This window comes from Leucopleurus acutus (genome assembly GCF_964270905.1).
Source record: "Leucopleurus acutus genome assembly, chromosome: 17".
Lineage (NCBI taxonomy): Eukaryota > Metazoa > Chordata > Mammalia > Artiodactyla > Delphinidae > Leucopleurus > Leucopleurus acutus.
Genome location: NC_139159.1, coordinates 80,059,934 through 80,077,023, shown reverse-complemented (window position 1 = coordinate 80,077,023; position 17,090 = coordinate 80,059,934). Strand labels below are relative to the sequence as shown.

Sequence of the window (17,090 nt, the reverse complement as noted above, 5' to 3'; positions counted from 1 at the left end):
AATTACTCCTCACTGCCTGAAATTGTCCTTTACATTTGTGCTGGACATGTGCTTATTATTGGTCTCCCACTAGGGTAGCAGTTCTCCCAGCTGTGTCTCCAGTGCTCATACATGCTTGGCACAGAGCAGGATCTCAAAAAATATGTATTGAATGCGTAAATGATATCCATGGATAGAATCTAGTGGGAGAAGAGGCTGTAATCATTGTAAAGGGAAATAAATAATATGAAAATTATTTTGTGGGTCTTCTGCTCTATGTCAGGCTCTGTACAAAGAGCTTTGTATCATATCCAAGCTTCACCACAATCCTTTGAGGTGCAAAGACAATCCCATTTTTACAGATGAAGAAATTGGTGCTCAGAGACGTCAGGCAACCTGCCTAAGGTCACACAGCTAGGGCCTGGTGGTCAGGAACACAGCCCAGGCCTGTCTGACTCTGCTGCTGAAACTCTCAATTGATGCTAATTCCTTTCTGTTCTTACAGCATCTTATACAGGGCTTGGAACAGAGAGGCTCTCAAAATACAACTTGAATGACTAAATCATCTCTTAGGACAGAATCTAGTTAGAAGATGTTTTAATCATCCTAATGTGAGCCCTGCAAGCTCGTTTCCTGTTTTCCATGGCAGCATCTCAGAATGTTGGAGACAGCAAGAACCTTCCTGAAGTCTCATGGGTTAGGTGCCACTGATGCCGAGTGGTGTGTTAGCCCAGGGATGCGGAGACAAGTGAGGCCTGGTGCCCACCCACAGGCGGCTTCCTCTTATCTGCCGCGAGGTTCCCCTTCCCCAGGGACGCAGTGTCAGGCCGGTACATCCCACCGTTGCCTCCGCGTGGGCATCGTGGTTGGGCTCCTCTGAGGACCCCAGCTGCAGGACTCAAGTCAGCCCCCCCAGACTGGTCCAGGTGGTTTTGTAGGGGGTCATGGATAAGTTTGTGCTGCTGATGGTGGAGAATCCTGAGTGAACAACTGACCTGCTGAGTCACTTTCCTACCACGGCTGAGCGACCGCCTGGGATTCTCTTGATGGCCAAGGTGGCAGGTGTCAAGCCTCTGTCACAACCGAGTACTGAGGCTCTTGCGGGTTCTGTAACCCGCTCAGCATCACACAGATATGTGACTGAGCTGGATGACCCCCGTCCCGCCAGCTCGCCTGAGCCCGAAGTTCGTGTCTTTTCCATTACTTCGTGTGGCCAATGAGCAGGGTCCTCTCTCAGAGCCATGACAAAAGGAAACGCGCCTTTCCGTTAATGCAGAATCACGAAGACTTTTCTTCTCTCTGATGTTTCGCTCTTTAAAATCATGCAGTTTAAATGCTGCTAAATTATAATTCAAGCAGAGTCCAAGTGAATTGCGGAAATGTGGCTGCAAGAAGGAAAGCCGAAGTTGCCACTTAGCCTGCAGAGCCAGGCTGTGTGAGCCGGGTGTCCCCACGTGGGCTCCCTGAATGCCAGCCACACGGCCAGAATGGTGGCCGACTGCTTACTCCATGCTTGCCTGTGATCCAGGACTTTCACGAAGGCTCATGTTTCATCGGAAACCCCAGCGTCTCTGCCTGTTTCCTGCAATTGGCCGTGGAAACAGAAGCTGTCCATCTCCTCCCTCTGTTGTTTCTGTTTTCACCTGGGAGATGGATTTGCACAGTTCCCTACGCTTAAATCCCGCTCCCCCAGGGCAGGACGGGCTGGCCACCTTCCCAGAGAGCAGATGTGCTTTTCCTCTGTCTCCCGGGCTCCTCTGGCCAAACTCACTCCTGGCTCTTCTCTTTGGACAGGTTTTGACCTGATGGATTTGTTCAGTGTGAAGGCGATCTTGGGGGAGAGAGAGAACGGGGCGCAGAGTTCCTACGTCCGGATGGGAGCCTTCCCTGTGGTGCAAAGGACTGAGTGAGTGCTTGCTTCTCCTTCTAGACCTGCCCGGGATGCCTCTGAAAGGGTGGGCAGGCTCTGGTCAGCACGGTTGCCCACTGAGCACTGGGCAGGGATTTCGCCTACAGAGTGCCTGTTGAGGTCACCCTGAAACGAAGCAGCCGAATCACTGACCCGGGAATTCAGCCTCGTTCTTAACCATGTATTACCGTTGACGTTATTGGTCCCCTGGTCCTTCTACATTCACCTGTCCATACAAGTGTGGTGTTCATCCTCCATCCATTCATGCTTGCGTTTTTCTGTTAGTTCAGTAAACTACAAACGTTTATCATTTATGGCTTAGATCCACGGCACCTACTGTGGGCCAGCCACGGCATGACACGCAGGCAGAGCACCACCCAGAGTCATGTAGTGGTTTTGGCCAGTGGAGACCCAGTTCAGTGTTTGCTGGGTGCCTGGCCTTACACAAGTCATGGGAGGTCCCTGTGCCCCAGTCATGGCATCTGTTTCATCTGAGGTGAATGTGTCCGCCTTGCAACGTCATTTGAGAGGGTCATGATGCAAAGATGAGTCCAGGGTCTGACACCTGTGGGGTCTCCAGTCCAGGGCTAATGATGACACCAAAATTAATGTTCCGTTCTTCTCCTCTCAGGCAGAATGGTCTTTTGAAAATGAAAAGTGATATTTTATCTTGACATTATCCTTCATCTTAAAACTCTTTAATTACTTCTGAGTGTTCTTAAGCTAAGGGCCTGGGAAGACCCTGTGTGTGATCTAGCCCTGTGCTGCCTTTCTGGCATCAGGTTCGTCCTGGCCTGTCATTGTCTGCACTGCCCTCTCTCTACCCCTGCTTGTTCTTCAAAGTACAGCTCATCTGTCCTGCTTTCAAGGATGCCTCCCCCTAATTCTGAGGTTAAGCCAGGCCTCCCCTTATTCTCTCTCCTCACAACCTGTCCTCCTGCATAAAATGTAGCAGCATTGAAGCCAGCGACTCGATTGTGCAATGAGTCATTTGCAGACTGTCTCCCCAGCTGTGGGAGAAGCTCCTGGAAGGGCCTGAGTCTGGTCCCTGCTGAGTCCCAGCATGGAGCTGAGCCCTGCCTGGAGGAGGGGATGACTCAGTCCACGATCAGTGAGAAGCCTCCGTTAGATACTAGCCTAGCAAAGGTGGGCTTTGCCACATCAGGCCTCAGAGCTTGCATTTTGCAGGCATGCAATCGTTTCTCCAGCTCGGTGGGCGTTCTCTGAGTGCCAGCCTTGCACCAGGACTGTATCGGGCCCTAACGTCCTCCACGGCTCACAGCGCCAGCATCCCGGGACAGTGCTGGTTCAGAACAGGAAATGCTACGTCAGTTTCTCTCTCTGGGTCCCGTTTCCTCACCCTGCGATGGAGACCATATCACAGTCAGCAGACCCTCAAGGGAGGCGTGCCTTCCTGACTGTGGGTGTTGTTCTGTCCACACAGGGGCTGAGATACAGATGCTGGGTGATCTTAATCACCTGGTCCCATGCTCATTTGGGGGCCACACAGGGATGAACAGAATCCAGGTTCCATTTCCCACTTAACTCCCCTTACGTCTTTGGCCTAACTTGTCCAATTCATCCATACCACTTAGAAACAGAAAAAAAAATCACAGGCAACTTCACTTTAAAGCAAACGTACAAGGGGATCCCTTGGCAGTTAGGACTCCACACTCCCACCACCGGGGGCCCGGGTTCGATTCCTGGTGGGGGAACTAAGATTCTGCAAGCTGCACGGTGTGGCCAAAAATGATAATAATAATACAGCAAACATGTAATAGAGAAAGAACAAAACAGAGGGAGGAAAGCACACGTTACACAGATGCGGTGGGGAGCCCAGCAGAGGCCTCCCACTTGCTGAGGGTGCCGTCTTTCTATCAGGGCATTTGAAGCAAACAGCACAATGGCTTTGGACTCTGCTCTCTGGACGTGGGGCTGAAGTGTTTCTGGGAAATGGATTTGGGCTCATGTTATGCTGAGTCGTCCTGAGAAGGAATTTCTACATGGTTTCGAGTTTGTTTTAATGGCAAAACAGAAACAATCAAACCGACAGAGCTCTGACGTGTTGAGTGAGAATAGCATCCCTTTCATTTCTAATGCAATTTACGCAGATATATACATACACGTATAATTTTTAATGTATGGGTTAATTTTGTTCATAATGAAAAGGGGCGTCAATATTTGTATTTTTCTTACTTGCTAAACGTTTAAAGGGCACTTTACACACCTTATCTAACTTATTTCTCACCACAGTAAAATGGGGGGAGCAAGGCTTGTATTATTCTCAGCATTTACCTGGTGCAACATTTGAGACTCAAAATGGGACAGTAACCTGTTCAAAATCTCATAGTTCCTAGGAAGCAGAGGTTGGCCTCAAACTCAGATCGGTCCTTCAACTCCAATCCCTTTACCCTCTCCTGTATATCTGTATATATACACAGCCTAAGAAAAAGTATTAGTCTCTCGATAGAGAGAGATAGAGGCACACCCCGGAGATATTGTGGGTTTGGTTCCAGACTACTGCAATGAAGCGAATATCAAAACGAAGAGAGTCACATTTTTTGGTTTCCCAGTGTGTATAAAAGTTATGTTTACACCGTACTGTAGCCTTTCAAGTTCGCAACAGCATTACGTCTTAAACACAGTGTCCATATCATCGGCACTGATGGACTTGCTTGGTGCAGGGTTGCCACAAACCTTCAATTTTAAAAAAAACCACAGTATCTGTGAAGCACAGTAAAGCTAAAACACAACAAAACGAGGTGTGCCTGTAGATAGAGATATAAATGTAAATATAGTTATCAATGTATAGATATAGTGGATTTACATACATAGCATATTTGTATATTACACATACATGTGCGTTGAGAAGTAAGTGTGTTTAGAAAAGAACAGTAGCATAGTTGGCCTCATTAATGCAATGAGAAGAAGAAAAAAATTGAAGGGCAATGTTCATCTGAGGCTCCACAGCCTGTGCCCGTGCAGAGCGGTGGGGAAGCCCCATATCCCTCCCGTGTGGCAGTGACCTAGGACGTCCCTGAATCCTGGGAAGGCCCGAGGGAGTAAAGGGCACTGCTCCCAGTGCCTGGACGTGATCCTGGGTGAAATCCCAGCTCAGAGAACGACTCTGGACGGCTGGGCCAACTCCCAGCTCGGATCTGTGAACCGAGATCACAGAGGGAGGACCAGTCTGTACTCACAGGTTCTACAGCCAAACGAAGGGTCCCTGAGGGTCCACGAGTCTGAGAACCAGAAACCCAGACGCCTCCTCATTTCCCTTCCTGGCTCTCTGGCCAGACAGTTTCCACCTCCTCCAATGCAGAAGGCAGCGCCTCGCATTCTTTGCCCCCAGAGCAGGGTTTGGCCCGCCGTGAGTGGGAGTGCCGGGCAACAGCTGGCGGTTAAGAGGAGAGCTCTGGAGACCCGCAGCTGTCTGCAGGGGAGCCTCTGCTCAACCGCTGAGCAGCGGGGTGCAGGAGTCACCCCGTGAGAGCCTGGCCGCCCTCAGCTAGGGCGGGGGCATCACAACACCGTACATCCGTAGCTTCTGTCGCGGAACAACGCGCATGCTGAATTTGTAGGGGAAAGGGCAGTGCAGGGCTGTCTGGGCTGGAGCTGCAGGGGTCGAGGGATTCCCCCATTTGAGGGCCTGGTCCCCCGAGCTCAGGAAACCAGTGCTCTGTGGAGACGGAGGATGTCCTGGCACGTGGGGCAGGGACCAGGCGGGCTAAGATGTGACAGTGTGGCCTTGCCGAGGGGCAGCAGGCAGGGAGAGGTGAGGCTGCAGCACTCAGCCACATTCGGCCCCGCGGCGGGGTGGCAGTTCAGCATTTATTCCTGATTCTGGAGAGATGGAAGCAGACGAGCACTGCGGGGGTGGATTTGACGGGGCTGAGGGTGGGTGCACCGGGACAATGAAGGGGCCACAGCGAGGGCCAGCGGAGGGTTGAATGGAGGCCCTGATTGAAGGGAAAGGCGGTAAAGGCAGGCGAGCAGGTGGACTTTAGAACCCTAGGAGGTCGGAGTGGCAGGACTTCGTGACCCCGGGGTGCGTGGGCCTCCTTTGCAGCCTCTTCTCTCAGCCCGGCGCCATCTGTCTCTGTCTCCCTCCAGGCATGTGTTCCCGCAAGGCTTGCCTGATGAGTACGCCTTTGTCACCACCTTCCGGCTCCGGAAGATGTCTCGGAAAGAAGACTGGTATATCTGGCAGGTCATCGACCAGTACGGCATCCCGCAGGTGTGAGCAGCGTGCCTTGTCTCGGTGCAGATTTCCTTCTCCTTCTCGTGGGCTTGGCATCAGCCACCATGTTTTCTCCTGGGGTCTCTGTCCTGGGCCTGGGAGATGGAGGGTCTGGTGTCCACAGAGGCGCAGGGCAGCTGCAGGGGCTGGCAGACCGCCAGAGGGCTGCCCTTCTTCCTTGACGGTCAAGTGCCCGTCACCTGGTGGGGCAGAACGCCCAGTTCCTGTCTCAGGGGCCCTCAGCCCAGCCAGGGAGGTGGCAGCCCGTGCTGCTGTCCTACGGCACATGCTCTCTTAGCAGCACGTTCATTATGTAGTGCAGGAAACTGGCTTAGAGTCAGCACGACCTGGGTTCAGACCTCGTGTCTAGTCCTTTCTTGGTGTGGCCTCTGACACACGTTCACTTTCTTCTTTTTTTTTTTAAATTTTATTTATTTACTTTTTATACAGCAGGTTCTTATTAGTTATCTATTTTTTACATATTAGGTATACATGTCAATCCCATTCACCCAATTCACCCTACCACCACCCCCTGCCCCCCTGCTTTCCCCCCTTTGTGTCCATACCTTTGTTCTCTACATCTGTGTCTCTTATTTCTGCCCTGCAAACAGGTTCATCTGTACCTTTTTCTAGATTCCACATATATGCGTTAATACATGATATTTGTTTCTCTCTTTCTGACTTACTTCACTCTGTATGACAGTCTCTAGGTCCATCCACGTCTCTACAAATGACCCAATCTCGTTCATTTTTATGGCTGAGTAATATTCCATTGTATATATGTACCACATCTTCTTTATCCATTCGTCTGTTGATGGGCATTTAGGTTGCTTCCATGACCTGGGTATTGTAAATAGTACTGCAGTGAACATTGGGGTGCATGTGTCTTTTTGAATTATGATTTTCTCTGGGTATACGCCCAGTAGTGGGATTGCTGGGTCATATGGTAGTTCTAGTTTTAGTTTTTTAAGTAATCTCCATACTGTTCTCCGTAGCGGCTGTATCAATTTACATTCCCACCAACAGTGCAAGAGGGTTCCCTTTTCTCCACACCCTCTCCAGCATTTGTTGTTTGTAGCTTTTCTGATGATGCCCATTCTGACTGGTGTGAGGTGATACCTCATTGTAGTTTTGATTTGCATTTCTCTAATAATTAGTGATGTTGGGCAGCTTTTCATGTGCCTCTTGGCTGTCTGTATATCTTCTTTGGAGAAATGTCTAATTAGGCCTTCTGCCCATTTTTTAATTGGGTTGTTTGTTTTTTTAATATTGAGCTGCATGAGCTGTTTATATATTTTGGAGATTAATCCTTTGTCCGTTGATTGGTTTGCAAATATTTTCTCCCATTCTGAGGGTTGTATTTTCGTCTTGTTTATAGTTTCCTTTGCTGTGCAAAAGCTTTTAAGTTTCATTAGGTCCCATTTGTTTATTTTTGTTTTTATTTCCATTACTCTAGGAGGTGGGTCAAAAAAGATCTTGCTGTGATTTATGTCAAAGAGTGTTCTGCCTATGTTTTCCTCTAAGCGTTTTATAGTGTCCAGTCTTACATTTAGGTCTTTAATCCATTTTGAGTTTATTTTTGTGTATGGTGTTAGGGAATGTTCTAATTTCATTCTTTTACATGTAGCTGTCCAGTTTTCCAGCACCACTTATTGAAGAGACTGTCTTTTCTCCATTGTATATCTTTGCCTCTTTTGTCATAGATTTGTTGACCATAGGTGCATGGGTTTATCTCTGGGCTTTCTATCCTGTTCCACTGATCTATATTTCTGTTTTTGTGCCAGTACCATATTGTCTTAATTACTGTAATTACTTAATTACTGTAGCTTTGTACTATAGTCTGAAGTCAGGGAGTCTGATTCCTCCAGCTCTGTTTTTTTCCCTCAAGATTGCTTTGGCGGGGCCGCACAGCCTCCCGGAAGGGGAAGTGTGGATGGTGCCTTGTGCTCGCGCGCGGGCTTCTTGGTGGGGGCAGCGGCGGCCTTGGCGTCTCCTGCCCGTCTCTGGGGTCTGCGCTTTTGGCCGCCGCTCGCGCCCGTCTCTGGGGCTCCTTTAGGCAGCGCTCTTAGTCCCTTCTCTTCACGCGCCAGGAAACAAAGAGGCAAGAAAAAGGTCTCTTGCCTCTTCGGCAGCTCCAGACCTTTTCCTGGACACCCTCCCGGCTGGCTGTTGCGCGCTGGCCCCTTCAGGCTGTGTTCACGCCACCAGTCCTCTCCCTGGGATCCGACTGGAGCCCGAGCCTCAGCTCCCAGCCCCCACCCGTCCTGGCAGGGGCTCCACGGCATATCCTGGAGGATACCCTCCATCAGGGTGACTGAAGAGCCGAAGAAACACATTAGACTCTTCAGGATCTTTGGGATGCCAGGCCTAGAGATACACCAGAAATACATCTACGCGTGGAACAACTCCTACGGAGCACCTACTGAACGCTGGCAGAAGACCTCAGACCTCCCAAAAGGCAAGGAACCCCCCACGTACCTGGTTAGGGCAAAAGAAAAAACTAAACAGAGACAAAAGAATAGGGACGGGTCCTGCACCAGCGGGAGAGAGCTGTGAAGGAGGAAAAGTGTCCACACACTAGGAGCCCCTTCGCGGGTGGAGACTTCGGGAGGCGGAGTGGGGGAGCTTGGGAGCCGCGGAGGAGAGCACAGCAACAGGGGTGCGGAGGGCAAAGCGGAGAGATTCCAGCGCAGAGGATCGGGCCGACCGGCACTCACCAGCTGAGAGGCTTGTCTGCTCGCCCGCCGGGGCGGGCGGGACTGGGAGCTGGGGCTCCGGCTTTTGTCGGAGCGCCGGGAGGGGACTGAGGTTGGCGGCGTGAACACAGCCTGCAGGGCGTTGGTGCGCCGCGGCTGGCCGGGAGGGAGTCTGGGGAGGGGTCTGGACCTGCCGAAGAGGCAAGAGACTTTTACGTCCCTCTTTGTTTCCTGGTGCACGGGGAGGGGGGATTGGGAGCGCTGCTTGGGGGGGCTCCGGAGACGGGCGCGAGCCGCGGCTGGGAGTGCGGAGCCCAGAGACGGACATGGGCCGCTGGGGCCGCTGCTGCCGCCGCCGGGGGGCCTGTGTGCGAGCGCAGGTCACTAGCCACACGCCCTTCCGGGGAGCCTGTGCGGCCCGCCGCTGCTGGGGTCCCGGGATCCGGGGACGGCTCCCCCGGGAGAGCGCACGGCGCGCCTCAGGCTGCAGCGTCACGCCGGCCTCTGCCGCTGCAGGCCCGCCCTGCACTCTGTGACCCTCCCTACCCCCCGGCCTGGGTGAGCCAGAGCCTCCGAATCAGCGGCTCCTTTAACCCCGTCCTGTCTGAGCAAAGAACAGACGCCCTCCGGCGACCTACACGCACAGGCGGGGCCAAATCCAAAGCTGAGCCCCTGGGAGCTGTGAGAACAAAGAAGAGAAAGGGAAATCTCTTCCAGCAGCCTCAGAAGCAGCGGATTAAAGCTCCACGATCAACTTGATATACCCTGCATCTGTGGAATACCTGAATAGACAACGAATCATCCCAAATTAAGGAGCCCTGTGGATGAAAGGCTCTTGGTGCTGCAGCCAGGACTCAGTGCTGTGCCTCTGAGGTGGGAGAGCCAACTTCAGGACACTGGTCCACAAGAGGCCTCCCAGCTGCACATATCAAACAGCAAAAATCTCCGAGAGATCTCCATCTCAACGCCAGCACCCAGCTTCACTCAACGACCAGCAAGCTACAGTGCTGGACATCCTATGCCAAACAACTAGCAAGACAGGAACACAACCCCACCCATTAGCAGAGAGGCTGCCCAAAATCATAATAAGTCTACAGACACCCCAAAACACACCACCAGACGTGGACCTGCCCACCAGAAAGACAAGATCCAGCCTCATCCACCAGAACACAGGCACTAGTACCCTCCACCAGGAAGCCTACACAACCCACTGAACCAACCTTAGCCACTGGGGACAGACTCAAAAAACAACAGGAACTACGAACCTTCAGCCTGCAAAAAAAAAAAAAGGAGACCCCAAACACAGTAAGATAAGCAAAATGAAAAGACAGAAAACACACAGCAGATGAAGGAGCAAGATAAAAACCCACCAGACCTAACAAATGAAGAGGAAATAGGCAGTCTACCTGAAAAAGAATTCAGAATAATGATAGTAAGGTTGATCCGAAATCTTGGAGATAGAATGGACAATAGAATGGACAAATTGCAAGAATCAGTTAACAAGGACCTAGAAGAACTAAAGATGAAACAAGCAACGATGAACAACACAATAAATGAAATTAAAAGTACTCTAGATGGGATCAATAGCAGAATAACTGAGGCAGAAGAACGAATAAGTGACCTGGAAGATAAAATAGTGGAAATAACTACTGCAGAGCAGAATAAAGAAAAAAGAATGAAAAGAACTGAGGACAGTCTCAGAGACCTCTGGGACAACATTAAACGCACCAACATTCGAATTATAGGGGTTCCAGAAGAAGAAGAGAAAAAGAAAGGGACTGAGAAAATATTTGAAGAGATTATAGTTGAAAACTTCCCTAATATGGGAAAGGAAATAGTTAATCAAGTCCAGGAAGCACAGAGAGTCCCATACAGGATAAATCCAAGGAGAAATACGCCAAGACACATATTAATCAAACTGTCAAAAATTAAATACAAAGAAAACATATTAAAAGCAGCAAGGGAAAAACAACAAATAACACACAAGGGAATCCCCATAAGGTTAACAGCTGATCTTTCAGCAGAAACTCTGCAAGCCAGAAGGGAGTGGCAGGACATATTGAAAGTGTTGAAGGAGAAAAACCTGCAACCAAGATTACTCTACCCAGCAAGGATCTCATTCAGATTTGATGGAGAAATTAAAACCTTTACAGACAAGCAAAAGCTGAGAGAGTTCAGCACCACCAAACCAGCTCTACAACAACTGCTAAAGGAACTTCTCTAGGCAAGAAACACAAAAGAAGGAAAGGACCTACAATAACAAACCCAAAACAATGAAGAAAATGGGAATAGGAACACACATATCGATAATTACCTTAAATGTAAATGGACTAAATGCTCCCACCAAAAGACACAGATTGGCTGAATGGATACAAAAACAAGACCCATATATTTGCTGTCTACAAGAGACCCACTTCAGACCTAGAGACACATACAGACTGAAAGTAAGGGGATGGAAAAAGGTATTTCATGCAAGTGGAAACCAAAAGAAAGCTGGAGTAGCAATTCTCATATCAGACAAAATAGACTTTAAAACAAAGACTATTAGAAGAGACAAAGAAGGACACTACATAATGATCAAGGGATCAATCCAAGAGGAAGATATAACAATTGTAAATATTTATGCACCCAACATAGGTGCACCTCAATACATAAGGCAAATACTGACAACCATAAAAGGGGAAATTGACAGTAACACATTCATAGTAGGGGACTTTAACACCCCACTTTCACCAATGGACAGATCATCCAAAATGAAAATAAATAAGGAAACACAAGCTTTAAATGATACATTAAACGAGATGGAGTTAATTGATATTTATAGGACATTCCATCCAAAAACAACAGAATACACATTTTTCTCAAGTGCTCATGGAACATTCTCCAGGATAGATCATATCTTGGGTCACAAATCAAGCCTTGGTAAATTTAAGAAAATTGAAATTGTATCAAGTATCTTTTCTGACCACAACGCCATGAGACTAGATATCAATTACAGGAAAAGATCTGTAAAAAATACAAACACATGGAGGCTAAACAATACACTACTTAATAATGAAGATATCACTGAAGAAATCAAAGAGGAAATCAAAAAATACCTAGAAACAAATGACAATGGAGACACAACGACCCAAAACCTGTGGGATGCAGCAAAAGCAGTTCTAAGGGGGAAGTTTATAGCAATACAAGCCCACCTTAAGAAGCAGGAAGCATCTCGAATAAACAACCTAACCTTGCACCTCAAGCAATTAGAGAAAGAAGAACAAAAAAACCCCAAAGCTAGCAGAAGGAAAGAAATCATAAAAATCAGATCAGAAATAAATGAAAAAGAAATGAAGGAAACAATAGCAAAGATCAATAAAACTAAAAGCTGGTTCTTTGAGAAGATAAACAAAATAGATAAACCACTAACCAGACTCATCAAGAAAAAAAGGGAGAAGATCCAAATCAATAGAATTAGAAATGAAAAAGGAGAGGTAACAACTGACACTGCAGAAATAAAAGAGATCATGAGAGATTACTACAAGCAACTCTATGCCAATAAAATGGACAATCTGGAAGAAATGGACAAATTCTTAGAGAGGCACAACCTGCCAAGACTGAATCAGGAAGAAATAGAAAATATGAACAGACCAATCACAAGCACTGAAATTGAAACTGTGATTAAAAATCTTCCAACAAAGAAAAGCCCAGGACCAGATGGCTTCACAGGCGAATTCTATCAAACATTTAGAGAAGAGCTAACACCTATCCTTCTCAAACTCTTCCAAAATATAGCAGAGGGAGGAACACTCCCAAACTCCTTCTACGAGGCCACCATCACCTTGATACCAAAACCAGACAAGGATGTCACAAAGAAAGAAAACTACAGGCCAATATCACTGATGAACATAGATGCAAAAATCCTCAACAAAATACTAGCAAACAGAATCCAACAGCACATTAAAAAGATCATACACCATGATCAAGTGGGGTTTATTCCAGGAATGCAAGGATTCTTCAATATACGCAAATCTATCAATGTGATAAACCATATTAACAAACTGAAGGAGAAAAACCATATGATCATCTCAATAGATGCAGAGAAAGCTTTTGACAAAATTCAACACCCATTTATGATAAAAACCCTGCAGAAAGTAGGCATAGAGGGAACTTTCCTCAACATAATAAAGGCCATATATGACAAGCCCACAGCAAACATCATCCTCAATGGTGAAAAACTGAAAGCATTTCCACTAAGATCAGGAACAAGACAAGGTTGCCCACTCTCACCACTCTTATTCAACATAGTTTTGGAAGTTTTAGCCACAGCAATCAGAGAAGAAAAGGAAATAAAAGGAATCCAAATCGGAAAAGAAGAAGTAAAGCTGTCACTGTTTGCAGATGACATGATCCTATACATAGAGAACCCTAAAGATGCTACCAGAAAACTACTAGAGCTAATCAATGAATTTGGTAAAGTGGCAGGATACAAAATTAATGCACAGAAATCTCTGGCATTCCTATATACTAATGATGAAAAATCTGAAAGTGAAATCAAGAAAACACTCCCATTTACCATTGCAACAAAAAGAATAAAATATCTAGGAATAAACCTACCTAAGGAGACAAAAGATCTGTATGCAGAAAATTATAAGACACTGATGAAAGAAATTAAAGATGATACAAATAGATGGAGAGATATACCATGTTCTTGGATTGGAAGAATCAACATTGTGAAAATGACTCTCCTACCCAAAGCAATCTATAGATTCAATGCAATCCCTATCAAACTACCACTGGCATTTTTCACAGAACTAGAACAAAAAATTTTGCAATTTGTATGGAAACACAAAAGACCCCGAATAGCCAAAGCAATCTTGAGAACGAAAGAAGGAACTGGAGGAATCAGGCTCCCAGACTTCAGACTATACTACAAAGCTACAGTTATCAAGACGGTATGGTACTGGCACAAAAACAGAAAGATAGATCAATGGAACAGGATAGAAAGCCCAGAGATAAACCCACGCACATATGGTCACCTTATCTTTGACAAAGGAGGCAGAAATGTACAGTGGAGAAAGGACAGCCTATTCAATAAGTGGTGCTGGGAAAACTGGACAGCTACATGTAAAAGTATGAAATTAGATCACTCCCTAACACCGTACACAAAAATAAGCTCAAAATGGATTAAAGACCTAAATGTAAGGCCAGAAACTATCAAACTCTTAGAGGAAAACATAGGCAGAACACTCTATGACATAAATCACAGCAAGGTCCTTTTTGACCCACCTCCTAGAGAAATGGAAATAAAAACAAGAGTAAACAAATGGGACCTAATGAAACTTAAAAGCTTTTGCGCAGCAGAGGAAACCATAAAGAAGACCAAAAGACAACCCTCAGAATGGGAGAAAATATTTGCAAATGAAGCAACTGACAGGGGATTGATCTCCAGAATTTATAAGCAGCTCATGCAGCTTAATGACAAAAAAACAAACAACCCAATCCAAAGATGGGCAGAAGACCTAAATAGACATTTCTCCAAAGAAGATATACAGAGTGCCAACAAACACATGAAAGAATGCTCAACATCACTAATCATGAGAGAAATGCAAATCAAAACTACAATGAGATATCATCTCACACCAGTCAGAATGGCCATCATCAAAAAATCTAGAAACAATAAATGCTGGAGAGGGTGTGGAGAAAAGGGAACCCTCTTACACTGTTGGTGGGAATGTAAATTGATACAGCCACTGTGGAGAACAGTATGGAGGTTCCTTAAAAAGCTACAAATAGAACTACCATATGACCCAGCAATCCCACTACTGGGCATATACCCTGAGAAAACCATAATTCAAAAAGAGTCATGTACCAAAATGTTCATTGCAGCTCTATTTACAATAGCCCAGAGATGGAAACAACCTAAATGTCCATCATCGGATGAATGGATAAAGAAGATGTGGCACATATATACAATGGAATATTACTCAGCCATAAAAAGAGACGAAATTGAGCTATTTGTAATGAGGTGGATAGACCTAGAGTCTGTCATACAGAGTGAAGTAAGTCAGAAAGAGAGAGACAAATACCGTATGCTAACACATATATATGGAATTTAAAAAAAATGTCATGAAAAACCTAGGGGTGAAACAGGAATAAAGACACAGACTTACTAGAGAATGGACTTGAGGCTATGGGGAGGGGGAAGGGTAAACGGTGACAAAGCGATAAAGAGGCATGGACATATATACACTACCAAACGTAAGGTAGATAGCTAGTGGGAAGCAGCCGCATAGCACAGGGAGATCAGCTCGGTGCTTTGTGACCGCCTGGAGGGGTGGGATGGGGAGGGTGGGAGGGAGGGAGACGCAAGCGGGAAGAGATATGGGAATATATGTATATATATAACTGATTCATTTTGTTGTGAAGCTGAAACTAACATACCATTGTAAAGCAATTATACTCCAATAAAGATGTTAAAAAAAATTAATTTACTCAATAAAAATAATGTATCATCTGTTAAAAAAAAAAAAAAAAGATTGCTTTGGCTATTTGGGGTCTTTTGTGTCTCCATACAAATTTTAAGACTTTTTGTTCTAGTTCTGTAAAAACTGCCATTGGTGATTTGATAGGGATTGCATTGAATCTGTGGATTGCTTTGGGTATTACAGTCATTTTCACAATATTGATTCTTTCAATCCAAGAACGTGGTATATGTCTCCATCTGTTTTGTGTCATCTTTGATTTCTTTCATCAGTGTCTTATAGTTTTCTGAGTACAGGTCTCTGACCTCCTTAGGTAGGTTTATTCCTAGGTATTTTATTCTTCTTGTTGCAGTGGTGAATGGGATTGTTTTCTTAATTTCTCTTTCTGATCTTTCGTTGTTAGTGTATAGGAATGCAAGAGATTTCTGTGCATTAATTTTGTATCCTGCAACTTTACCAAATTCATTGATTAGCTCTAGCAGTTTTCTGGTGACATCTTTAGGATTATCTATGTATAGTATGTCATCTGCAAACAGTGACAGTTTTACTTCTCTTACAATTTGGATTCCTTTTATTTCTTTTCTTCTCTGATTGTCGTGGCTAGGACTTCCAAAACTATGTTGAATGGTAGTGGTGAGAGTGGACATCTTTGTCTTGTTCCTGATCTTAGAGGAAATGCTTTCAGTTTTTCACCATTGAGAAGGATGTTGGCTGTGGGTCTGTCATATATGGCCTTTATTATGTTGAGGTAGGTTCCCTCTATGCCCACTTTCTGGGAGTTTTTATCATAAATTGGTGTTGAATTTTGTCAAAAGCTTTTTCTGTATCTATTGAGATGATCATATGGTTTTTAATCTTCAGTTTGTTAATATGGTGTATCACATTGACTTATTTGCGTATATTGAAGAATCCTTGCATCCCTGGCATAAATCCCACTTGATCATGGTGTATGATCCTTTTAATGTGTTGTTGGATCCTAGTATTTAATGTGTAGTTGGATCCTTTGCTAATATTTTGTTGAGGATTTTTGCATCTGTATTCATCAGTGATATTAGTCTGTAATTTTCTTTTTTATGAGTTTGGGACTATTCCTTCCTCTTCAGTTTTTTGGAAGAGTTTGAGACGGATGGGTGTTAGCTCTTCTCTAAATGTTTGATAGAATTCACCTGTGAAGCCATCTGGTCCTGGACTTTTATTTGCTGGAAGATTTTTAATCACAGTTTCAATTTCATTACTTGTGATTGGTCTGTTCATATTTTCTACTTCTTCCAGATTCAGTCTTGGAAGGTTACACCTTTCTAAGAATTTGTCCATTTCTTCCAGGTTGTCCATTTTATTGGCATAGAGTTGCTTTTAGTAGTCTGTTATGATGCTTTGTATTTCTGCAGTGTCCATTGTAACTTCTCCTTTTTCATTTCTAATTTTATTGATTTGAGTCCTCTCCCTCTTTTTCTTGATGAGTCTGGCTAAGGGTTTATCAGTTTTATTTATCTTCTCAAACAACCAGCTTTTAGTTTTATTGATCTTTGCTATTGTTTTCTTTGTTTCTATTTCATTTATTTCTGCTCTCATCTTTATGATTTCTTTCCTTCTGCTAACTTTGGGTTTTGTTTGTTCTTCTTTCTCTGGTTCCTTTAGCTGTAAGGTTAGATTGTTTATTTGAGATTTTTCTTGTTTCTTGAGGTAGGATTTTATTGCTATAAACGTCCCTCTTAGAACTGCTTTTGCTGCATCCCATAGGTTTTGGATCATCGTGTTTTCATTGTCATTTGCCTCTAGGTATTTTTTTTTCCTCTATG

At 45.5% G+C, this 17,090-nt stretch overlaps 1 protein-coding gene across 1 annotated transcript in view; it reads left to right on the top strand.

Annotated features, from left to right (window-relative positions):
• Positions 1 to 17,090, top strand: part of COL22A1 (collagen type XXII alpha 1 chain) — a gene marked incomplete at its 5' end in the record, with an annotated part of 247,097 nt that overhangs the window by 39,048 nt on the left and 190,959 nt on the right. The window contains 2 exons of the mRNA XM_082858984.1: positions 1,774 to 1,885; positions 6,002 to 6,125. Of these exons, the coding sequence (XP_082715110.1) occupies positions 1,774 to 1,885; positions 6,002 to 6,125 (236 nt within the window). The remainder of the gene's footprint in view (positions 1 to 1,773; positions 1,886 to 6,001; positions 6,126 to 17,090) is intronic.